Source organism: Danaus plexippus, chromosome 25, assembly GCF_018135715.1.
Source record: "Danaus plexippus chromosome 25, MEX_DaPlex, whole genome shotgun sequence".
NCBI classification, from domain to species: Eukaryota; Metazoa; Arthropoda; class Insecta; order Lepidoptera; family Nymphalidae; genus Danaus; species Danaus plexippus.
Window position 1 is genome coordinate 4528928 of NC_083553.1, and position 27768 is coordinate 4556695.

At 28.6% G+C, this 27768-nt stretch overlaps 1 protein-coding gene across 3 annotated transcripts in view; it reads left to right on the forward strand.

Moving 5' to 3' along the window:
• Positions 1 to 25893, forward strand: part of LOC116775224 (uncharacterized) — a 105417-nt gene extending 79524 nt beyond the window's left edge. Inside the window, exons 3-16 of one of the 3 annotated variants that reach the window (XM_032668075.2) lie at positions 2264 to 2284; positions 16419 to 16640; positions 19869 to 20366; positions 20448 to 20533; positions 20940 to 21114; positions 21438 to 21589; positions 21858 to 21955; positions 22063 to 22247; positions 22367 to 22488; positions 22823 to 22960; positions 23586 to 23756; positions 23830 to 24124; positions 24879 to 25022; positions 25304 to 25893. In XM_032668075.2, coding sequence (XP_032523966.2) covers positions 16604 to 16640; positions 19869 to 20366; positions 20448 to 20533; positions 20940 to 21114; positions 21438 to 21589; positions 21858 to 21955; positions 22063 to 22247; positions 22367 to 22488; positions 22823 to 22960; positions 23586 to 23756; positions 23830 to 24124; positions 24879 to 25022; positions 25304 to 25392 — 2190 coding nt within the window. In that variant the 5' untranslated portion in view covers positions 2264 to 2284; positions 16419 to 16603 and the 3' untranslated portion in view covers positions 25393 to 25893. Of the gene's footprint in view, positions 1 to 2263; positions 2285 to 11057; positions 11173 to 16418; positions 16641 to 19868; positions 20367 to 20447; positions 20534 to 20939; positions 21115 to 21437; positions 21590 to 21857; positions 21956 to 22062; positions 22248 to 22366; positions 22489 to 22822; positions 22961 to 23585; positions 23757 to 23829; positions 24125 to 24878; positions 25023 to 25303 lie in introns of those variants that run through there. The other 2 variants (XM_061524475.1, XM_032668077.2) reach the window with 2 other exon arrangements.
• Positions 25894 to 27768: the final 1875 nt, after the last annotated feature.

Sequence of the window (27768 nt, forward strand, 5' to 3'; positions counted from 1 at the left end):
TATGTATGTATGTGTATGCTCGTATCTATTCGTTATTTATTGTCTGTTGTCCGTTGCGTCTTATCGTTAATGAATAGGTTTTTTTGTTAAGTTTTGGTCCACAAATACTAACGATTCTAATAGCTTTCATTATTCATTGCTATTAAAGGATATTATTTTATTCTGTTACAAATTTAAATGAGAAATAAAAATTTTAGTCTTATACATAAAGTTCACTTGATTCATATCAGTTTTTTTGGACTACATTAATTTATTGGAAAAATAATGACTGTATGGAAAAAAATTTAGATTTTTTCAATTTTGAATACGTAGCAATGCATCCACAATCCATCTTTTAGTCTATACGTGTTGTTATCAGTGGCTCTTTTTTTAGGTTATTATTAGCTCATTGTCGTCTTAATTATATTTAATTTTTTTTTATACTTTAATTTATTTCACTTTTATTAACAAAATGGCACAAAAGACTCACTCTCATCACAAGAATGTGAGAGAAATAATGATAATAATAGTTAATATAATTTTAATGTCAAATTTTATGGACGATTTGTTTTGCTATTATATAAAATAATCTTTTTACAGTTAAATATTTCTTTAAATTTATTTACAAATTACAAATAAAGACAATATAAAATATCAATAATATCAAAATATTTCATAAAATACTTACAAATACATTTTTAGAATTTGAGGAAAAAAAAAAAAGTTTTCTTTCTTAAAAAATTATTAATTCCTTAACCTTTTTTTTAAGTATTCTATTTTCAAAAGCAAACAACCTGAACGCAAAGCTTAGAATCTTCAAAAGTTACCTACACCCTAAACAGACATTAAACAAGGGCCTTATTAAATTTTTTACATGAGATTTATGAACTTTCTCATATAACGTTATTTCATTGCAAAAAAAATCAAGCTATTCGTGTATAAGCCTGTACATTATAATAATAAAGGGCTAAATATGAACAGACTCAGTAAGATGTTCCATTATTCCAATTTATTTAAGACCTTTAATTTTTATAGCGGCTTTAATGACGTCTCTCTACTTTTATATCAGTTTTAATGACCTGAACTAGATTTCCCTGGGCTTTTAACTTACTTATTACTTTAGGGATTGCTCGTTAATTTTACTTTGAAATTACTATGATACTTTTGCTTTAATTTTCTTACAGTGTATATGAATAGTTTCTGTTGGAAATATATTGTTTTATTTATTTAATAAAGAAACTTTATAATGAAGATATTTTTTTTTTCATTTATAATTTCTTTTAAATAAATATTTCTATACTTTTATAGTGGTGAGTATTTAAATACATCAATTGAAAGGTGATCCAAAAAACATCAAAATTGTCGGCGGTCTTTCAAATGGCTGTATTTAAGATAAAATTGGTTGAATTCGTATATAATTATATTTATTAAGTTACTCTCAGTGTAAAAAAATATCGACGTATCACCTTAAGACTTAGCTTGGTCGTTAATTTTGATCCAGCTAGTTTATGCGTGTGACTTTGTCCCTGAATCTTCGGAATTAATGTGTATTACAGCGATATGTATAGTATTTGGCTCAGTTATATCGTGATACCGAGAACTACATAGAATTAAAGATTAAACTTTAGACTGTATCTGACTACATTAATGTAAGTGTCATCTAACTCAATTAAGTATAATTTTCGTCAAAAAGAAACAAAAATTCTCTCATATTTACAAAATTTAAAGGATTTAGTATTAACTCTATATGACAATTAGCTGCTGAGCTGTAGGACTTTGAATGAATCCAGATAATATTCTCTTTGTTATAGATACCTAATATGGTCGCTCTGAAAATCCTTGGTTGATTCCAGAAACTTCAATGAATTCTCTACCAGTTCTTGGCATAGTTCTCCTTAAACTATTAGTTAAACTAATTTCAATTTAAGCAACTATTAATTTAACTTAAAGACTTTGACGAATCGTAAAAAGTTTTCTTCTGGGAAATGACGTAGCACTGTTTTTTCCAATACGAATATTTTTATTATAAATACATACATAACATTAAAAATATATCTCGGTTCAATTTTTTTTTCTCACTTACTTTTTCATAAGTGTATTAACAAATTGTTTATGATTCAGTAGTAAATTAATTACCTAATATGCACAATAATATATAATTTCACATAAAATATAGTCATGAGTAATTACGGGGAACAGAAAAATCTGTAAACAAATTTAGCTATAGGAATTAATTACTAAAATATTGTTTTCCTTCTATATTAAAATGCAGTTTTATTTTCAGATACAACAACGAAGGAAGATAGTAAGTATTCGTATTTTTATAAGTCTATTAACATATATATGTAATACTGAATTTATGTACATATTATATATACATGACTTCGGCATTACGTGGCGGGATTATAGCTAACCAAGATTTGATTAAAATAATATATGCTTATAATAAATTATTAAAAAAAAAAACAAGTTCTAATTTTAAAATGAAAAAAAAACCTTTCTACTTATGTTATTACATAATTCATACGGCAAAAACTTTTTGGCCATAAATAAATTTTATTATTTATATTTATTAAAATATTTTGTTGTTAAAATAAATAACATCAAGTCTTAATATGAATGATGTCACAAAGACCATGCAAAGACCTACAAATCGAAACCACTTATGCAATTTTAACCCAAACGGTTGAAAATTTCTCTCAAAATTGAGATTTAAGCACTAAAAAATCTGCTATATTTGATTCAGACAGACGTCATTACATTATTCGAGTTATTCTTACCAAGACCTTTCATTTGACGCCCATATTGTAAAAATGCATTTAAAATAACTCATGCGCCATCTTAGATATGACGCCATGTTGAATTGCGAATGACGCCACCAAGCATTGTCATCCAAATTGAAGTTGGATATAAAAATTCAGCCAGGACGGCTTAAGATATCTATATAAAACGGTGTTGTAAGATTTTGTCCGCATAAATAAAATATATACCGCAATTTAAATGTAAGCTTGTTATAAATAAAAAAATAATTGACAGTAATTTTTAAATCATTCTTATATATCATTTTAATAAACAGATAACATAAATATGACAATTATAGCCATGTTGACATACTGGTGTTAAAAATTAAAAACAACTTTAAATTTAATGAGGTTATATAGCATAATCTGTTTTATATAATATAAAATTTTATTTCAAATTGGATATAAGTGGTTTTTTTAGATCTCATATAAAACTGTAATAAAGCGGTGTAATGGAATATTAAATAGTTTTTAAAACAATTTTAATAACCGTTCAACTTCAGCTTAGTAAAGACAAAGCTTTTTTTATAACAGCCACTCTAAACCTTATACGACAGTTTTTAAAATCTACTTACGAAGTACGAGCAAAGTTTTACAAATAACTATTACTCTTTAAAGTTATATAAAGAAAATTTATTGTTTTATAAATAGAAAGAATAACAGGATTTATGTCTGTTTTTGTTATATTTATAATAAATTAGAAGGAGAGATATCTTTTATAGCTACGAATCGAATACTATGGGAGAAACTATTAAAAGCAGCCTCTATAAATATATTATAACATTCGAAGACAAGCGTTCTCTGCCGAGTTTCGAAAGGAAAAAAAAAAAACAACTTTCCGGCGCAATTTCCTCTTAGGAAAGAAAGACTGCCAATTTGCAAAGCGTAAAGCACAGCCTAAGTTGTTCACTGAGTATTGAAGCGTCAATTTCTATAAAAGAAAAATAATAAAATGTATATAATATTATAAAATTTAATTACATTAAGTAGCAATCTTAATTTTTTCATTTATGGCAAAAAAACTGTCAAAGGATTTATAACTATTAATGTATATTATATGTCACACATGATTTTTACTTTGTACATTATAACAGGAAAGTAATTGTCAAAACTGTTACACGTTCTGCTTAAATTCTGGACGTCTTACAAGCGATGTAGTAAATCTCTTTCATGAAATTGCTCTTTTGCTTTTTAAATGGGTATATAAATTGATTTATTATAGCAGTCTATTCAAATATTGTTATTATTTTTATTAGCTTTTCACCTGCTATCCCATATTAAGAATTATGGCTTATTATTTTTTTGTTTGCCAGAATACAATACAACACTCCGTTTAAAATCTGAGTTATAAAAAATGCTTACCCAATATTCGAAAAAGATCATATTTAGTTAACAGCTTTGTTTGACAAATTAATTAAATAGGGTAAAGATTAAATAAGATAATTCCATACAATTAATTTAATTATATAACAACTTAAGAAACGTTTGATCAATTAGTAAATTGTTAAACCCATGATAATGACAAGGGTTCGTATCAGAGTTAAATTAGTTTTAACTTTCAACACATCGATGTCTCGTTGCTACGTAATTTGTGATAATAAAGAGCATTGAAAAGTTCCTATTAATTCCATCCAATGCTTTTTAATTTATTTATTTGTTATATATTTTAACTGTGTTATATATATTAAATTAATGAACAAATGTAAACGAAACCGATATTATCTTATTTAACTTATAGTAGAATTGACAGTGTGATTTAACCTGAGCTTTAAAAATAACTGGTATATAATACTTATATTTATTAAAAAAAAATTGTGAACTAAAATTTTTTTATGAAAAACTAATTTATGAATAGTGTGGTTTATTATAATTTACATTTATAATATAATGATATATTTAATACTTTTATCGTTTTTATCAAACATGTTCCATACATAAAAAAAAATATTTTGTTCCTGATCATATTTTTGCATGACATTAATGTTTGAGGCTCTCTTTTACGTTATATCCAAATAGCTGTCATCCGTGTAAATAGCTACCTAATTACGTAAGACATCGATTGCTAGTTCATTTTGTCTGTTGAACCCGACATCGATTACTTTCCAGTCGTCTCCTTTACGAGTAATCCTTGTGTGTAGGTTTCTTGAAATAATTTGTTCCCTAAAACACAGTATATGTATATTACGTCTTGTTTTTATTTTCATTTAAATACAAACAATTTGATTGTTTCTCATTATTTGAACCTGTCTTTTAAAATGTATGGAATAAAACAAATAGTAAATATTTTATTCCATTCAATCCGCATATAATATTGGCCTGATGTGAAGGACTCGTGAAATTAGGGAACACAGATTGTTACTGAGCCAATTTAAGTCCAAAATCATAGCGAATTCAATAAATGAAAAATAATCAGATTAATTACATTTGGTTTTATAGTAAGCATTGCTGATAATATTTGTTTTATTCTCAAAATTCTGAGTAATACGTGATTTTTTTAGATACATTCATAATATACAACTTTTTGCAATACAGATTTTGGTGTCAGATTTTCAATGAACCGTTTGAAAAACTGTCATTAGTATTAGTAATTTTTCCGTTGAATAACTTGTATACACTATTACAGATTTTCACCTTGTTCATGTATAACATCGATATCATAGAGTCACGTTGACGTATTCATTTTGATCAATGAAATAACGTGGGAACGAGAAATCGAGGAACATCATACTTTAAGCTTTGATTGTCATTCAGCGGACGTTTTAATGAACGAAAACGATGTGATATTGGTCTAGGAAAAGCCATTAAAAGTGACACATGACATTGGAGAAAATATACGGAAACGTCAATAACATAAAGAATTAACTATAAAAAATAAAGACATGTCTCTGTAACCATAACGAATACAAACACGATTGATGTATTTTACCTGCTGAATACCATTGTACTCGTAAGGTGAAAGTTGTAAGCAAGTTATATGTTAGTATATTTACATTTATATATATAATATGTCAGAATACCTGGAGAGGAGTAGAGTAACAGGAAATACTCTTGTCAAACTGACTTCGATATTAACGAATCACATTTAATATTATTTCTCATTCGGAAACTTGTTTGTTTTTATAATATAATTAAGCGATAATAATCGGTCTATGGTGAATATGTATTAATAGATTATAATAATTGGAGAAAACTGGGCCCATGACCTGATGAATAATACGCAGAGTGACGTTCCAGAACAGGCTGTAGATTTAATATTATAAGTTACACAAGTGGCGCTAGTGTGCGCAGTATTGCTAGTATATAATCATTTTGTTATAATATTAACAAATATTATACAATAAAAAACAGACACGACCAACTTAATATAAAACTCTTATATAATCTTATGCATATGTTTGCGATAATTTTATTCGGATGAAATGTACAAAAAATAAATGTCTGCAGTACTAGAATATCCGAAAAACATACTCGCATTCTAAATCTTTGATACCATTTATTTAATTATTTAATATTATTATTTCTTTGGTGAATTAATTTGTAGGATGAAAGGGAAATAAAAAATGTCGAACAATATCCTGTCTATGATAGGGCAAAATATAGAATAATTGTATGAATTGGGTACATTAAAGGCTTATGTGAAAGAATATATATGAGAACGAAAAAGCCGGAAACATGGATAAGAGGAAACGATGTCAAAAGATTCGTTAATGGGATTTTCTATACAATAATGTGATTTTGTGGAAATCTATCCTTCGAAGCAGTTCCTAAAAAGATCAAAGAGGATTAAAAGTAATGGTTATCGTAGAGAGGAATAACAAAAATTGTCTTTTTTTTGGGTAAAAAGAAAAACACTAAGACATTTTATTGTAATTTATGACAACCCAATTACCTCAACAGGACAAAAAGCCTTATGATTTATCATTTATCACTTGACCTTTGTATCCCGAGAGTTACAAATGAGTTGTGCCATTCAATATAGATTTATCACGACATTTTCAATGTCATTTTTCAAACTGAGATGTTAAATAAGCTAAAGGGCTCAATAAACAATTAGAATTTACATTTCGAAATAGCCTTTAAGTAGACTGTATGTTTAGGTATTTTAATATCATTTAATGGTAAATATGTTTTGTAACCTATTAGAAATTTCTTGTTTGATGTGAAGAAAAAAAGGCCAATGTATTTATAATGTTGTATTAAGTATATTTTTTTTATTAGTCTGTTAGTGTGAATTCCAACTTTAATTAACGAATAATGAATGTCTTGGAGTGCACGTTAATTTGCTTCTGACAGATTGAAAGGCGTAAAAATAAGTCAGACAAATGATTTAGTCAGTTTGTCTTTTGGTGGAAATCGATAAGATGATTCCTCTAGTGTTTAATATCTATGAGTGCTCAAGATGGCCGTTTTGTTAACATCAAGTGAAGGTAAAGGTGGTGGTTCTGTATGGAATGAAGAAGGAAAAAGAATGGAAAAAGAGGGATACCTCAAGGGAATCAGAATAAATTGAGATTATTGTTCGACATGCATACATTATAGTTACCTTAATGGTGTCGTTAATGAATGGATTAATTTATAACAGTCGAGTCGATTATTTTGCCATAAATATCAGCACTTATTATTATCTTTTATTGTTATATAAGCTTCTTTAATTATATACGTATAATTGCCTCAATGCGCCACACTAATAGATTGTTTTCTTAATTTTGGTAGTGGTTTAAATAAATATTATAAAAAAAATATAAGTACCTAAGTGACAACCCTTAGAATTTCTAACCACTATAAGATAGTCCACGTACACCGCAACCTTTAGAGCTCAGTAAACAAGCGTCCACACTTTAACCTGTGTATGCAATTATAAACTGTATTCCATGTACATAAAGAATTTTTGAGAAGACTCTATATCCCAGACGATTATAAATGAGTAAGCGCAATAATGAACTCAATTTCAAGAGGTTACAAGGTTGATTTTTGTTTAAAGGTGCTCTACAATAAAGACCGTTTCAACGCTTAGGTAATTTAAAAGTTGTTTTCATTTAAAGACTGAATAAAAATAAAACTCTAGTTGAAATTAGGAATATGTTAATACCAGCCAGAACTTAAATGTAGTGTAGCAAAATAGAGTTTTAATTTTCGGCTTCTCATTGCTAGTTGGGAAACGAAACCATCATCTCCCATTCTACTACAATGTCATTGTGATCTGATCTGAAGTATTTAATTTGTTAGTTTAACTTATTATGAAAGCATATAACTATTGGAAATTATATTATAACCTGTATTTTAGATAATATTCATTAATATATTTTGAGTATATTTTATTTTGGTTGTATGTTAAAAATATCATAAGTGGAGCAATAATATCACAGATGGAAAATGGTCTCTAGCACGAATTTACGATTTGTGCATAGTTTTATTGCTTGTCCATTTAAGTAAAGTATTTAAAACATACCTATTTTTATATTTGTGTATAGTAATAAGGTTATACAGGATGTTCACTAAGGGTATCTCCCAAATTCCTTCACTATATAATGTATATTATAGGACTGAAATTTTTTCCATGTGCACATTACTATTTATAAATTAAACTTATTTATCGAAAACAAGTAACGTAACAGAAGAAAATTTTGGAATATTTACGTATATATATATATATATATATATATATATATATATATATATATGTGTGTGTGTGCGTGTGCTTGTACGTGTGCGTGTGCGTGCGCGTGTGTGTGTGTGTGTGTGCGTGTGTGTGTGTGTGTGTATGTATATAAAATTATAAAATACCTAGTATGTAATATGTAGTCGTATGTTTTAAATCCCTACACTATACTCCCCATGACATACCCAGTAGGCCAAGGCGACAAAGCAAACTATTTTTAAAAGCTATAGTTCCGCGACTGACATCATTGACTGGCGATGTAGGCTATAACGTTTTATTTTGGATATTGAGATAATTGTCTGACGATATATTACGGGATAAAGATTTTGAGTCACGTTTTCAATGTGTCATATTGTATCATTCAACAATGAGTTTTCTGTATTTTTCTATCATCATTTGTTTTAATATCTGCTAATTAATTTGAGACGACTTTTTTAATTCAAACCGTCTTTCGTTGTTTCGTGTGTCATCGTTTGAGCCAGAAATCATTAAAACAAAGCTGGTGGATCAAAGAAGCGGGAAACGCTTATCGTTAACGAATACCGACGCCAACTTCAAATAGTGTATTTTATCAAAACGTGAGATGTTTAGAAACGTGTGAACACTTCAAATGTCTGCTCTTGACGTGACTCTACCGGCGTTGTACAGACGAAACAAAATAAACAGTTAGTTAGTACAGATGCACCTTCGAAGTAATTTCAGTAAAAAAAAAACAGATTAAGAAATTTTAACTTTCGTAAGACGATAACTAAAGAATCCTGTTGTATTAGCATCTTTTTTAAAGCAGAAAATAAACTTCTAACTTGTTAGGAACTGTTGCGCATTCACTAAGTGGACTGATAGCTACCTCTTCAGTTGTTAGATATCGTTGTTGAACTATTGATTATTCTTTCTATTGTTGAAAATCTTTGAATTCAACTCGGCCATTGTAATTAAAAACTTGAGAAAAGTTAAGTGAAATTACGGCATCGAGATTAAATCGAAAATAGAGCAAGTCGATTAAGAGAGTATTATCAATCACTTGGATATAGTATTAATTTCATTCCCATTAGGCTCAAATTGTACAGATCGAATAGAATAAAAAATAATTTAAATACTTTTAGTAAACATTTAATTATCTTCTATTCTAAGTCGCGTTACGTTCCTTTGATGTTACATTGAACAAACTAATGAAAGTCACTGTTTGATGTTCCTTTGTTAAATGTCACTTGATTTTATTTCACTGACAGAGTACTAGAAATTTGAAACGTAACCTTATTTATTGTTATCAATATATTTTGGTACATTTATTATTTCTAGGTTTCATGATTTCCCATTAATTTTTTTCAGTGTAAGAGTGTCGACTGAGGCGGTTTGAGAATTCGTATATCGGCCTGCTGATGAATATTTCCAATATCCATCAGATCTGCTTATTTGTCCTCAAATGAGATAAAATAATTGATTTATTAAAATTAAGATATACAAAGTTTTGCAGCTTTGAGAACGCTGTGGTTACTTAAATGTAACTTGTTTTAAACAAATTCCTCTAACTTCATCAAACCATCCAGCCGTCCAACCTAATAACCTTAATCTAATATGTAAATTACTTTTATTCACTTGTAATATAATTTTGCGTAATACTTCCTGATTGACAGGACTAAGCGGAATCAATTATATAACATTATTAAATATTTGTCTAAAAGAAAATATTTTATTCACTGTAAAATTGTGCATATTAAAAAATGAGAGATAAAACGATACATTTACAACAAAATTATCTTAACAATTGCTTTTTGTGTTTATAAAATGATTAACTAAAAAGTCTTATTATGTTAATGATATAAAAAAAGATGATAACTTAAAGCAAAATAAAGCTTGGTGCTTAATTAAATAATAGAACCCTGTCCTCCGTCTGTACCCAGCTTTAGGAATAAAAAGACATAAAAGACGCAACTTTATGGCAGCGACTAGAAAGGGGAGTTTTCGCATTCAAGTTGAAAGCCCTTCCAACTTTGAATTGCCTAACAGGGCATATTAAATTCATAGAATACTCTTTCTCTCAACTCAGCAAGAAAAGAGTTGATTTTTCTTTCTTCAAAGTATAGTAAATATGTTGATTTAGACTATGAATGACTTGCCCGTCGGATTTCGCTATTTTTTTTTATATATTCAAAATTTTGTGCAACGTGAAATATATATGTATATGTAAATCTAAAAACAACCTGTTCCCTATGACCCTCGGTTTTAATTACGTTAGGCGACATAACTTACGGTATAATCGTTTCCCTCGTACAATTTACTGGTGATGCATATATGTACCTATGGAAATTTATGAGTTAAAATATTTTATATATAAACATTAGTAAGAAATGTATTGAATGAAATCTGCTTATAGTGTCTGCAACGTAAGACTTCACGTTTAAATTATCGTTTGTTTGATTATCAACAAAGACCTACAGATATTTCTTTTGATTAATAAAATTAATAAAAAGCATATTATACGTCGTAATGTTGTTACAGCCTCACTTTAATCTCCAGGTAATCAGCTAAGAAATATCTACCATTAACCTATCGGTTGGTGTATAACTCAATACAATCATAAAAATCTAATGCGTTAGCTACTCGAGTAATAAGAATGGTTTATTTTTAAAAGGATGCTGTCTAGACGTCGGAATGTCTGGCGTTGTGCCGAGATCTGGAACCAGCGCTAACACACGTACCAAGTACAGTATTCATATAGCAGGTTCCCACATGGTAAGATGTTTGAATATAATAAATTTAACTATGATCATTGTAGATTTTTCTTTCTTTAACTTCAGTTAGTAATGCTGAAATTTGTTTTGTAATTTATTCTTTCTGATATATCTATACACTTAATTTTGTAAACTTCTAATAAGATCTTTAAAAGATTGTTTATATTGCGATTTATCTTTAATATATTTTAAATAATAATATTTTCTTAAGACTAAACTAAAATAAACTAATTAGATTCAAAAGTTTTCCACGGTATATTATTTTTAATAATCATAGTTAGTATTTATTTCCACTGGGCAATCTCGGCGTGGTGCCAACATCTATAATAGTCAATAAAGACACTGAACTTTATATCAAGCAATGATTTTTATTATTAATAAAATTAATAACATACTTTAATCTAAACATCTTTTATAAGATTAAGATCTAATAGGCAGCAGACCGTGACTTCAGCTGGCTCATATTTTATGTCCTATGAAGCAATATTTTTATTCAAATACTGAAGATTTTCTAAACTTTCTCAGATTTATTGATATTCATTAATATAAAGAAATTACCAAAAAAAAGAAACAAATATATTAAGATTAAATTTAAGTATATTCATGAGAAATTAATTCTTAACTAGGATTCAATTTCGCTGGTATTGTTTATCTGTCTGTGCACACAGCTTAAATTTATAAGTAAATTAGAACACTTATGCTTAAAGGATTGAGATTAAGTTTTGCATACAAGATGAGATAACTCAGTTCATTTTGAATGTAATATGCCACATGGATATATTCGTATATAGGTGTGTTATTAATGGATTTGTTTAAGAAAATTAATTTAAAACCTGACTAAATAATTATGTGAATAAAATTCAAGTATTTTTTCTATTAAGGCCACAAGATTTATAATTCCATTCATTTATTATAGTAGTTACTTAATAGGGTGTTAATATTTAAACTACCGTCAGAATTATAATTTTACCGGCCTTCCTTGTTGCGTGTTTGATCCGCTTACAATTTGTAAAACCTCTGGCCGACCCCTTGAGAGTTCTAAAGCTGGCCTAGAACTCAACAAATTTAATAAGGACTTTATAATTTTAGATCCTCTTAAATAATAATATTATTTTAAAATATAGAAATAATTACAATGTATTCGAAGAAAATTGTGATCAGCAGGAGAATAGTTATTTTATTTTACAGTAAATTCTCGGTCAATCATTTGTTTGTATCAAAAACATCTTAAATATTACACAGGTAGTAAACCGATATATTAAGGGTAAGTGTATTATACAAGTATTTTGTTCATATTAAGGAGAAGAAATCGTTGTCAATCTTTAGTTAGTAACATACTCCTTGGTTCTCATTTATCGTCATAGCTTGGAAACGTGTTAAATTTACAAGAAAATATAAATATCTAAGGTTGTATATTTTGCTCTTATAGCTAACAAATATTTTTGATTCCATTAAAATAAAAGAACGCGTGCAAACAATCAATTTAGTATCATCAGATATTTACATTGGGATTAAATCGACAAAGCAATACTAAGAGAGGAAGTTACTGTGACTTACCGCCATAAAAGCGGAATAAAAAGGTTACCATGAATACAAAAAGCTGATCAGAAAACGTCGAAATATCGAAGCAATAAAAACTTTTATTGGTCACATCGGATATCGCCCACCTTTAGTTTTGAAAGACATTTTTACGGACAGCATAAATAATTTTAAGAATTCCATCAAGAACTTCCTTTTTATGAAATTATATAACATATAAGGCCATCGAAATAAATATACCGTCTACAATATTCTGTATATATATGTTTTTATGCTAAGATAAAACGTTTCATATTAAAAATTATATGATACTTATTTTCAATTATATTCCCTTGACTGTTATTAGATCATAGAATATTATAAATAAATGAAAAATTAAAATTAAAATCGCATTAAAATGATGTCTATAATAAACTTATAGCGGTAATTTCAGTTTTATACGGAAATTCAGACGATCATAGCTTTTTTATATACCATATAAAATCCGTAAATCCCATCCTTAATTATAAAAGTTTAGTGGCTTCAGCGCTGTCCAGTTATAACATTCCAGTCAACAAGATCTAGGACGTAAATGGTCTAAGCTTCTATAATTATTTTAATGGTATTTCAGTAACAGAAACTTAAAAATAACAAGTGTGTTTTTAATACATACATTTTATATAAAACTAGGAACCAGGCACTGATTCGCACGGGTTTTTTACAAAAAATATAAGGTAGCCTTATTCATTTTGAGAATGATTAAACTTATATTATGATAACTTTCAAATGGTACGGGCGATTTAAATACTTATGGAGGCTTTAGATACTTATGTAGGCTTGAAAACGAAGTAATTTATTTTGATAAGACTTAATACCGTATTTATGTAAATAGCTTTCCAATCTCCGCTTTAGGAATGCCAATTTTTAGAAGTTGTAAAATGGATATAGTATGTTGTCCTTAAGATATAGACATATGCCACAGCGGACTTTTCTGTAGACCTATATAAGATACACAATTTCACCATATATTATTTTGTTATATCTCAAAGTTTCGTTAAAAGCTCTTAGACGGCTCATGTTTTCCGGACATCTTAAACGAATATCGTAAATGTACACACAAGTGAACATAAAAAACGTAACAAATTATATACTAAAACATTCCTCGAGAATAACGCTATCGAGTGGTGATAACTGTTTTATAATCAGTGTAGTAGTTTTTTCGTTTATCGCGAACAGACAGAGAGACACACGCGGCGAGAGACTTTGTTTTATTATATGTATATATTGATGCATAAATTATTTGAACCTATCCTTTTAATTAAAACCAAACTATTGGAATGTCTACATGATGGTATGGTATAAAATTTTTTTAGCATATAAAATTTTGATAAATAAATTAATGTAGCAGTTTGTTGATAATAAAAATGGTGTTTTATAAAATAATGTATTAAAAATTCCCAAATTTATTTATAAATTATAAGAATAAAATTTGATATACGTCTTTCATTCTAATATTGTTGGCTCCCATTCTTGCATTAGCAATCCTTTTTATACGTTTTGAGTTAGCTCTTAAGACAAAGGCGTAAATAACAGGCTTCACATAAAGTTGTGTTTACAATGAAAAGAAAAGTTAAATTTTTATTTTTTTTTTTTATTTTTACAACAGCTGTCATTAAAACATTTGTATTTGGACAGTCTTTTATCTCTTAATACTCTGAGACGATAGACGTAAATTGATTATTACAGCCAGGCCTTCAATGAATGCTGGTGCAATACTTAACCATTATAATATGCAAGTTTACAAAACCTCCATTCGCTCGCTATTCATTAAAAATCAACACCTACATATTAAAAAAGGAAATAACACATGCTAGTCTTTCGACATACAAAACACTTTTTCACCTTCTAAACAATTCTGACCATAAAGTGTTTAAGTAAAAGTTACTATCAAAATTTAAAGAAAACAAAATATCTTTTTCACCAAACATTCGTTACTAACAGGTTTAATGTACATTACTTTCATTAGTATTATTTTGTAATAATCTTAAGAAAGATACATATGTTTCAATTCTTAGTATCACATCCTTATACTATCACGTGCTAAAGCAATTCTCGAGTGTCTTCGCCTCGCAGCAAAGAGCTTGATGGTAGCGGGAAGGCTCTATTTATTCACTCATTCCATAAACCAAGGATGGAATGTATGCAAGAACTGTATTTTATATTATAGCAGTGTATTATTTAGGAATGATAATTATACATAAAAAAATACTCCAAAAATAAATTTTATATACATTGATATTTTTTTTAGAAATTATTTTAATTTTATATCTGCTTATTTATGAAATTAAATAATAACAAACATACTTAGTAATCTCTCATCAATGTACAAAAAATTGGAAAAATTCCATTAACTAATATTTGTATTATCAATCAAAATATCATTAAATTTTATAAATATCAATATTTTAAACCGCTTTATGTAAACGCAATTTAATTTTCAAGTTCAAATTATTTATTTTAACAAGCGATAGTTTGTTTTCATGAATCGGAATTTAATTACTGTTTAACTTCTAATTATCCCTTTTCCCATTTCCCTTTCCTTCCTTATATTTGCGTCACAGCAACATACATTATGTAGCCTTTTCCGTAAGTCAGTTATCAGTTAAAACTAAAATTTAATAGTGCATTTATGCCAAATAAAGCCTATGATAATGAATTGTTGAGATTAACAATTAATTATATTACTGTAAAGGAAACAAAAGGCTTTAATATTTTTATACATGCACTGAAACCCCCTTAAGAATAGTTAACAATAAAAAAAGGTATCCGACCTGAATTTTTATTGTATTCTTCTTTATTATGCTGTTCTTTAAGTCAATCACTTCCAATGCTTCTAGATAATGCTTAACATCCTGACAAACAATATAAGTGACATAAATTTTAATCAAACTATTCCAAAAAAGTCCGATTGTCTATCTGTTTAACAAACTTGTATTGTAGCATCTTTATGGATACCTGAACTTTATTCAAAATGAGGATTCAACAAAAATAAATTATTTCTCATCTCAAGCAAAAAAAAAAAAAGTATCTAAAAGATATTTTTTCAACTGAATTACAGTAATTACCCTGGCGGATTTCTTAAATTGTGTACGACGTATTCCTTTTCAAATTGAAAAGCTCTTAAAAGTATTAAATCTTGGTAGAAAAACCATAAATAATGGAAATTATGGCTCTGGCAAGACCCAAGATGGATCGGCATTCAGAACGTTTTGAAACGTCTTTACTAGTTCCTAATATGTTTAAAATTTTATTCATAAAGTAAATACAATAACATTTTTTATTACTTTTTTTTAATTTTGAGATCACTGAAACCGATTAACCGATAAAGCTATATCATTATATAATCTGTCAAAATAGAAATATAATCGCTAAATATTGATAGAAGTTAAAAAATAATTGAGGAAAATAAATGTATTTAAAGGTTTTGAAAAGTAACATTTTCGTTTACTACATCGTTTATGTTAAATTATTTTTAAAGGTTACGTGAAAAACCTTAAATAAATTATAAATCCACTAATTTATATATATATATATATATATTTATATATTTAGGAATTGGAATGATTTAAAAATATTTATTTATATGGCTGACAAAAATGTCTAAGCCTTTCTATTTTATAGTTGTAAGTTATATAATTTTATAACAACGACAATGTATCTTTTTTTCAGAATCCAAGGATACCAGAGTTGATGTGAAATTTTCAAAGACATTGTCACCGTTACAATACATGTGAAGACATAAATAGCTCGGGTTATAAATGGGAGTGGTTTTACGGTGTGTTTGAAAAGTGGTAGTGATGTGTTGATGTCAACTTCACTGATGCGGGGTAACGGCTTTACCGGCCGGCAGGTCAATGACATCGCCGGCAGTTTTATTGTGTTACGTACTTGGTAAGTTATACCTTTACAAATATATCTCATATATATCTTCTATTTGATACTTATATATCTTTGACAAACAGAAGAGTTAAGACGTTTTTAAGTAAATTTTTGATTTGTTTTAAGGATCCTTTATAAAATAAAAATAGGCTAAACAATGAAAGGAGAATAATTAGTTTATCGAAAGTCATGCATTTTTTAAATGAACACATTCTCGAATGATCAATAGTGATATTATTTAAAAAAATATTCTCATATATTGAGCTTCTGCATATATTAAACTTTCAATAACATATATTTGTATAAATATTGTATGAAATACACAACGTATTTCCAAATTTCTGAATGTGATATTCTTTATATTTAGCACGTTCCGTGTATTCGATTCCATAGAATATCCCATAAGTCACAAAATCAGTGATCGCCAACCTAACGTAATTTAACGGAGTACGAGGCAAATTCAAAATAAATGACTTGTGAAGCGAAATCCGAATTATCCCCGGAATCCACGGTACTGCAGATGATTGATGGGGAAGATCTCAATTATATTGATAAGTTGTTTATTTTTTAATGATTTCCTCTTTGGAGTATTTATTGGAGTTATATATTTATATTCCGAAATTTTCAAATAAATTTAAAAAATTGTATTTGAGTAAGCCTCAAGAGTTGGTAGGACAAAAACTATGGAAAATTCTTTTTTTGCATGCAGTACGTCTACTGTTTGTTATCAATATACTTAAATTATATACATATATTATAATATATTTTTATTCTGGCGACGAAAATATGAAAGTAATTACTAAAACGATGACGCCGGGATATATTGTCCGGTATTTTATTTGTATTTTTTATAGATAGTTTATTTAATAGGATCGCTTGCTAAGAAACAAAACTAAAAACAAAAATATTAACATTAGACTGTTCCAAAAGCACATCAAATATCAACTTTGAACAAAAGATGTCCATAGTTTAAATTTTGGTACATTATTAACAATATCTAATAACAGATAAGACAATGAGCTTTACAAAATGAAAATAAGCACTAAGCGCTTTTTTACGTTATTATTCAGGTCTAAGGAAATTTTTTATCTAACCAATAATAGCAGTGCACGATCATATGAAGTTAATAAATCTGAAGGTATTTAGGACGAAAAAATTTTCAATAGTTTTGTATTGGCCTTTAACACTTAATTAAAATTCCAACACAACCTAAAAAAATAAGACATTCATCAACACGGTATTTGAACTTGTATTCAGTTTGTTTTTCTCAATACGATTATGAACATTCTTCCACATTTTCTATATGAATTATAATTTAAAATATACTCAATATTTATTACTTTCTACAATTATACGAGTTTACAACATTTATACGAGACTAATTAAAGTTCATAGAAACTAACAAAATTTTATAAGCATATATTTTATTTAAAAAATCAACAGTGTTTGCTTATATATTTGAAATAATCCGAAAATCTGTTAATGATTAAATCTTCTACGTGATTGATAGAACTTTTTGCAACGAAATCAAGCTAATGGGTCGTATGATTCATTGAATTCTCATGAATACTGGACTCGTTTAAGCTGATTATAATATAACGAGTATATAATTTTTTATTTAAATTCTCGATCTTTAAATATAATTTTAGAAAAGATAACTCTCCAGTCACTTTAATATATTGGACAATAGATTAGCACATGATAAAGCCTTTGGCATCTAACAAACATTACAGTGCATTAGCGTGTAGTATCATCGTTATGATGTAAAGAATTCAAGAAAGAATAATGGTGGAGGTAGAGTTTGCTACGTAGGGTAACGAAAAATAGACGATTTCCACGAAACTCTACCATTCCGTTTAGCATAACTACTATTTCGATATAAGAATAATGACCCCACATATTAAATAAATGTCATCCACAAAAGCCTCAACCATTAATTCAATATTCTAAGCATATTTTAATAAAACCGCTTTGAATCTTGGCTTACCGCCAAGGAAACAGCTGCCTTCTGATTGTAATAAAAATACACCAGCCATAACATGTTTGTCAACCATAGCTAGCACAAAATAGTTTCAGTAAATGATTTGATCAAAATCATCTACCCTTATTCCGAATATCAACTGTTACAACAGCAGCATTTGTAAAAATAAGAAGGCAATAATAATGAGCCTTTTTTAGCGTGTTGTATAAAATATGGGGTAAACTATTTGCGGGTAAATTGTGTAGTGGTTCACTAATAAAACTTCTTACAAAAGTCTCAAACATAGAAAAGAATTTACATAATAACTTTTTCGTTTTATAAAATAATGAGGAATTTATTGTAGATAGCTGTGAGTATATTAGGCCATATTGTTGATTTGAAAAATCAAAAAATTATTAAAGGCTTATTAGGTTATGATACACTTTAACATATTTTAATTAGTTGAAGAGACGCAGGAAAATTTTATACATTTCTACTTCTACTTCGGTCAAGAAATATTAATATTCTTCTGTAAATCAAATACGATTAACTTTATTTTAATATTTATAGAAAGTAGGTAACTTAAAAGTCTTATTTTATAACACATTCCTTTTTTCTGTGCAATTCAGAAAATTTAAAAATGTTTCAGCTTTTATATATCTCGTTAGTTTTAAAGTTTCCGTGAATATTACAAGCCATAATTTTCTTTTTTTTTTTTAAGTAAAATTAAGAAAAATAATTACCATAGCCTACTTAAGGTCTTTTACTATTAATGGAACTCACATCTATAGGAAACAAAAAGAAACGGAGAAATCAATTAAGACTAGAATAAATTATCCTATATTTATTTCGTAAATATAAAAGTTTATTATAGTCTAAAATTTGCGAAAAAGATCTTTCTATATCTCCGTGTGGTATACTAGGAATATGCATACGAAAATTATCACTGAGTAAAAAAATAAAGTAATGTTTTGAAATGGAGAAAAAATTGTTGATAAGCAAATATCCCCAGAGAAACAGTCCTGGCTTCCAGTAATGTATTCGTAAAGCGCATCAGTGCTGCATCGCCGCGAATAATTTGTGTTAGTAAAATAAGTATCTTACTGTAAATTTGAAAATTAATAAAGTTAAATCTTCATCCAACTCTCAACTTTTAAAAACTATTTCAACAATGGTGCTATAAGGACTAAGAAATTATGACAGATATTTAAAAGATTCTCAACAGACATTAAAGTTATGATTTAAAATAGCATTTGTTAATTTACGTTTCATTGTTTCAGTTTGTTCAACGTGCGGGCTAGCGTTGGATCAGACAGTTGATAACAAAATATCTAAAAGGCGAAGCATTATGGAACCAATGCATGGATTAGTTAAGAAAGCTGTTAATAATATAGATCTTATCGAAACTAGGACCAATGTACATAATAATATTGTAAATAGTATAGAAAATTTAAAATATGAGACAGGTGAATACGGCACAAGAGCAAATTCTATCGATGAGGTCGTCAAATTTGATGATATTTATACGGAACAAGATGAGATATTCAATACAAACGTACACGGTGATTACGTAGATAAATTAAGAAAGAAGAACACAATCAAGGATTTTACAATAGATTTTATACCAAAAAAACGTGTCAAGAGAGACGATGAGCAAGATATGAAATGCGAGAGTTTTAATTTTGACAAAAACAAAAAGTATATAACACATCCGCATGATGGGGAAAATAAGAAAAAATATTATTATAGCCACATGGATTGCGTGACAGTCATAAGTGGTAACCTATTAGTCGTTAAATAGTTGTATGAACGTAAATTATTTATTTCTTTGTAAAATTAAATTGTATTTAACATTCTAGGGGCTGAGGGTGAAGTGGTTCAGTTGACGTTTGTGGACATGTTCCACATAGAATATCACCCAGAATGTAGCTATGACTATTTAGAGGTAGGTTGATAGAGATTAATTTTTGACAACATAATGTCTAATAAATGTGAAACTAAAGTTATGGGATACTACGCCCATTTTATAATTTTAAACCTACATAATCCCGACGCTTAGGTTCTTTATACCAACCGTGATCACTAACAGGCGAGATGAAAGTTATCCAAGATAATGTAGTTTAAACATTATTTTAGCGTGTAGTAAACGAAAACTCTAATTTCATTTATATTACTACAAGAAAAGTCTAAGATATCTTTATCTAATACATAACCTGAAAAACTATATCGGTAATATGTAGTATATATATATACATTTTTAAAATTTTACTTTTAGAAAGTCATACATATTGAAATTATCTAACTATAAAATAGACTACCTGTGTTTATTGTAAATGTCATAAAAATTTCAGATACGCGATGGTAAAAGAGGTTACGCGAAACTTCTTGGTAAAGTTTGTGGGGAAGCCTTCCCTCGTACATATACCACAACTGGACCTCATGCTTGGCTGAAGTTTCACTCTGATGATACCATTGAATATGAGGGTTTCCGCATTGATATTAAGTTCATACGTACTCCAACCAGTTGTTAGTACAAAAATATCATTATGACATATAATATATAAGATAATAATATTATTGCAAAATTTTAATGTATCAAAATCGTATTATTTGTTCGTACTTGTATGTTGTAGTTTTAGTTGCTTTATACTGAATTTCAGAAATTTATGTCCTAGTATTAGATGGCTCTATACTTATTAAAATATTGACTTTATTGTTATTTAATTGTTAAATTGAATTTCAAGTTTTTTGATTTCAATGCCAGTCGCTGTTTTCGAACAGAACTATTCCGTTTTAAATCTAACTAAGGCAATCAGGCGCTTTGTTAAAGTTATGATAATTCCTTTCAGATAGCATACCGGATTCCTGTTACAAGGAACTACCGAAAGGTAGCAGGCATGCGATCATAGTATCAAATGATATTGATAAGGACTGTAGCGCCAGAACTGTTGACCAGGATCTAGATTTTCTATGGAATTTCACAGCACCTCTTGGTCACAAGGTTTGTTCTAATATAAATTCATAAAAAAATTTGTCAATTACACTACAATGAGCGCATAGTATAAGAAAGGCTTGCGCTTGCTTGCGTAGATTCCAAGTAGAATGCAGAAAAATGTTGCAAGTCATCAATAACAAGCCCTTGACGGTTTTGTTACAGGAACACAGATTAATTAAATTAAATTTTGGTTACATTGCTATTATTTAGATTAAAATAATTTAAACTTTTGGTCACATATTGCTTGAAGCAATCCTTTAACTCTTTGTTACAGATTTATCTGAATTTCACACAGTATACGTTGGCAAAACCCAATGAGTGTGAGCACAATTTTGTTGAAATCTTTGGACATGTATTGGAATCAGACGCCAGGTTTGTAGAAAATATTATTTTTTTAACTACATTCAATGTTATTGAAAAATATTTCTTCATATATTAAGTTTCATCAACTCTTTAACCTTAAGAATATTTAATTTTAGACTTGTTTTGTACTGCGGTTCTGTTGCAAACCCTGTAACCTCGAAAGGTATTGAAGGTATTAAAGATGGTGATGACAAAGGAAACATAATGTTTGTACGATTGTACACGTCAAAAGTAGGAAAATCATCCTTTTTTAATGCCAGCTTCATAGCTTACAGAACTTTGGACACTACCAAGGATGGAGGTTAGCGATAACAAAATATATCCAAAGAAAATAAACTATCATTATATATTATTTGATTTATGAAACTAAATTATAAATTTAAATTAAATTATATTAAAAAAAGTTTTTAATTTCTTTAGATAAATGTGACGAAGAGACTGAATTCGACTGTGAAGATAATACATGTATCGATAAAAGTTTAAAATGTGACAATACTGCCCAGTGCAGATTAAAAGCTGACGAAGAAAAAGATAGATGCTCAGTAAGTCATTAACACAAGACACTATTCCGAATGGAACTATTACTTTTACGCGAAGCTTATTTAATAACGATTCAGACTCAACTAAATTCATGATTTAAATGTTTCATGTTTACTAAACGTTACTTCCGTGAATTATGTTTCATGTATAAATGAAAAATGTACCTTAGTTTATAAATAATAGTTGATTAAAAATAATTTGTGGATAAAAATAAAGTTTTTTGAAGCTACAGCATAAAAATAATGTTATTATGAAGATATATTTTAAATAATCTTAAAAATATTTGCGTCTTATAAGTAGGTTAATATTTTTGTTTATTTCACGTATATCTTTCAGAGTCCAGCCGATTCCATGATTGATCAAACTCACATCAAAGTGATTCTCATCATTTTCTGTCTCATTTTGTCGGGAATGACTTTTGTATTTTTCTTTAAATGCATCAAAAAGTTGTACGAAGATCATAAGATAATTAAAGTGAGTATTCAATAAATATCTAATTTCAACTACTTACACCTTTTTGGTTTGCACGATTTAATAAGTACACGTTAATAAAATTCACTATCGATCAGACTAAAATAAACAAGTATTATACATGAGTTATATTACTAACAGCATTATGTGCATTTCATTTTACCAAATCTTCCTAATGAATATTTGAATTGAGACCAAAATTAAATCGTTTGATTGGAACTTGTACCAAGTACAGAGTTTTTATTGCTTTTATAAAATCCTTTTGAGGCTTCAGTATTGAGATTCAAATGACTTTTAGATAAAAGGATGTCGCATCAAAGAAATTAAAAAGGTATTTTATTTGTCTTCAATGTAATGGTTTCGTTGAAAAATTTTAACTACATTTTAAATACTTTAGCATTCTAGTCATTTTATTCAACAAGAAATGAATAATAAAAATGAGTTTCATGTGTTATACACTAAAAATCGCAAAAAAAACTTTATCTAATCCTATTACATCAATTAGAACGACAAAAGTTATAAAACCATAAAATGAAAACATTTTAGCTTAATTTTATTTTATTGTCGAACCTTTGGAAAACCGAAATGCGGTAAATATTAATATTATGTACACATTTTTCCTAATCAGGAACATATACGCCAATCTTGCGAGGACCGTTTGGATATGGTGAGCAGCCGTCTAACCCTGGATGCCAAGCGGCTTCAGCGAGACAGCGAGCCGCGGGCAAGCCTAGAAAGGGATAACCAAACAAACGAGATGTTCAAGCAGCAAAGAAAGTTTTCGCAACAAAAAATCCGGGTATGATGACAAATCCTATGCAAAAATTTTGAATGGAACAATTATAATATTACAACTCGATATAACTTCACAGCCTACCAGCATAGATTCTGACTACATCCAGGAAACGCAACTGGACCTTGATGACGATGAACCCTGGCGACGAGAAGTAGAGAGCATTCCTGTTGAGCAAGAAAACGTTAGGATCGAACGGAATGGAAGAAGCAGACGCAGTGAGAGCAAGAAGGAAGAATCTATAAAAAGTAAAAAAGAAAGCGTCGAGAAGAAACAGATACGAGATGTTTCGGTTGGCGCTCCGGACACCAAAGAATCGGGGTGTCAAACAAGAGAGAGCCTTTTTCAAACAGATCCAGCAATTAGTTCTGATGGTATTTATTCTTTTTGTCTTTAACTTTGTTTTTATTTATTAAGTATAGTGACAATTACGTATATACCAGTATATGGATCAAAACATTTCCAATTTAATATAAACGATGATTTTATTTAATATCAATATTTTTAATGAAAACTATAATTGTTTAATTGTTGTGGTAATGGACAGACTAAACTATCGGGCTTAACCTGCAATGTATTTGTCAAAAAAGGAAATTAAAATACCATTAAATTGAAACTACATGTTTTCATGCCACCACCTTACTTGCTCTGAAAACTTCTTTCCAGTATAAAAATATTTTAAAAATTATAATTTTACTCTCAGAAATATCATATTATAATTGTTTTTGTTATCTCTTCACAAAATAGCAACATGACCTAATTTTATGAATAAAATTAAAATTACTTTTAAAGGTACACATTTTCACGAATATCTTGCAATTCAAGTAAGAAAAAAAAATATTTCGCAAGGTTTCTTTCAGAAAAAAATTGAATGTTCGAAAGCCAATGATTGATTATGTGTTTAACTTCTTTTTCAAGAAAATGTCTGTTACGCGTCTATAATAGGATTTAAATCTCATTCTTAAAATGCTGATAATATTTATTTATAACGAGATCAAAGTCTTTGATGAATGGTTTGTTTTTCTGAAGCGTTTTAATAAATGAAACGAATCGTTAGGAAATTCTATTCAAATTATTAAAAGCGATTTATATGATACAATGTTTATAATTAATATAAAATTTTGTAAGGTTCCGGTACAACGAACAGCCGTGGGTTTTCAACTTTTGGCTATTCTGGTGCCACAATAGCCAGGCCTTCGCCACCACAAACCAACACCTCGCAAATCACAATTGAATTACTGCGACAGGCCACAGAAAAAGAAGAGAAATCACGTATGTAACTCGATGACAAAATTTTAAAGAACCTGAATGATTTAAAAATAATTAAATTAAAAGCGCTAGCTTATTTTTTAAAAAAATAATGATTATTCTTATTCAATGAGAACTAGTTTCAAATTACCTTGAATAATAGCGATTAATAATGTAACTAATGAGATTTGATACTATATATGAAAACAAAAAATAAAAACATAAAGGCAAAAAAAAACATTCCTATTTTCCCTATTACCATTTTAGTATTGTTAACTAGTAATTACAAATCTTTGTATTGACAGAAAAAAAATATCCCGATCGGAGACCGATGAGCACAGAGACGACCCGATCCGCCCCTGACGTAATCATCGTCTCTAAACCGATTCGCTGAGAATGACCTCCGGGGCCTCCGTGGGGCAATTCGCCCTGCGAGGCCCCATGGCCCTGCGAGGCCCCTGAGGAACCACGAACTTGCCCCGAAGGTTCCTACCAACCTAACACATGTTACGACCTATCAAAGAGTGTCTCATTTGAATCCTGTGGTGGTTATTACAGTCAGCATTTTGACGAAGGACCAAAACTTTTATACGATTATTGTCTCAAAAGTGATTTTAAAGCCAAAACACTGCCAAGAAACATAGGGTCATCGGTAGATTATAAGAAGGTGCATCCGCAGAGGAGCGTATGCTTTTATGGTGTAGAGTCGCCCACTAGGTGTAAAAAGACATTTTTAGTTCACGCGGACATCGAGCCTCCAAGATAACGAAGATATGAAAATGCAGATTTATTGAATTAATATAAATGATCATTAACTTTTTATTATTTTTATTTTTTTGTTATTACATTTGGATAAATTATATAATATATGAATAAAAGAATAATTTTAAAAGCAGTAACTTGAGTTTGTACTATGAAATCTCGTAATAAAAACATTTCAGACATTGCAAGCAATTTAATTATTGCAAATTTTTGACGAATTTGATATAATTTTTAAGGCTTTTTGAAAAATTAAATTTAAATATTTGATTTTATATAGAATTCTAAACTAAATTAATGTTCATACTACCTTATACATATATATTTTAATTATTAAATAAAACAGTAGTTTTTTATAATAACACTTTGAGGTGTGGGATACATTTGATTTATTTTCATTTACTTTGGATTTAATATAATTGGTAAAATGAGTGTCGAGGTAATATTTAGTTATATGATTATAGTTAATTCTCATTATGTGCCAATAAATTTGTGTTATTGTTGTATTCGTCAGATATATTGTAACAAATATTGGCTTGGAAATCGCTTGCTGTTTCACACCCTAATGGATGAAGCACAAAAATTTAGAAAATTATTTTCGTTTGTATAATAAAACAACGCTATTTAGTGCAGAACAGAACTAACGTTTTTATTTAAAGTAGTTTTGACGTTAACTAAACCATCACAGATGGCAGCACAAGTTCACAGATAACATTTTAGATATTACTTTTCTACACCCCCACTATATCTAACAATGTTATATTGATAAAAATCAGTATAATGAACAATTATTAACTTTAACATATGTGCTGAACCCCCAACTTATCCAATAAATAATAATGCTTATTAGAGCACAAGCTCTTTGTAAGTAAGTCAGCTGGCATCTCAGCTGATGGTAAATATTTAACATTCACAATATTATTATTTACACATTCTCTAGAAAAATGATAACGTATGTCAATGTGTTTGCTTCTCTTATGAAAGATTGGATTTTGAGTTAACTTTAATGCACTCTGGTTATCATTATATAATTCAATAGTGTACTTCTTATTAGTTATTTCAAACTGTAAATTTCTTAAATAAAGAGATTCCTTACATGCTTCAGTTAAAGCCATGTACTCGGCTTCACTGCTTGATAAAGCCACGGTCTTCTGTTTCTTTGTCTCCCAAGAAATTACACAACCTGACAAAGTGAAACAGAAACCCGTGTAGGATCTTCTATCAATAGTGTTCCCACCCCAATCAGCATCTACAAATCCTTCAATGACAGAGTTCCCATCTGCAGAAAATTTTAAACCATAATGTTTGGTCAATTTTAAATATCGCAATATGCGTTTTACATATGAACAATGCTGTTTGGTATAGGAATTATTAAATTGACTTAAAAAGCTAACTGCAAATGCAATGTCTGGCCTTGTAAGAACCGCTAAATACATTAAAGAACCTATCATTTGTTGATAAGGAAACAATAACTTATCTACATTATTCTCATCTTTAGATGCATGTAACTTAGTCTCCATTGGAGTTTGAACAGTTTTACATTGACTCATTTTGAATTTAAGTAACAGCTGATCAATATAATCTTCCTGACTTATTGATATTGTTTTCTCACATTTATTTACTTTTACATTTACTCCAAGACATTTCTTGATTTCACCTAAATCTTTAATTTTAAAATTGTCAGATAAAACATCTTTTAAGTGCTTAGTAGCTATAATATCATTTGAAAAAATGAAGAAATCGTCGACATACAGAGTAACAATAGTTTTTAACTTATCCTGTGTTTTCAAAAATATACAAGGTTCTATCTTAGATTTAACAAAGCCAATTTTTAAAAGACATTCCTCTACTCTCTTGTACCATACTCTTGAAGACTGTTTTAAACCATACATAGATTTCTTTAATTTAAGAACTTGACCTTTCTCTACTTTCTCAGAAAAACCTTCAGGTATTTGTATATAAATGTCTTCTTCAAGAATTCCATACAAGAAAGCAGTTGTCACATCAAGAT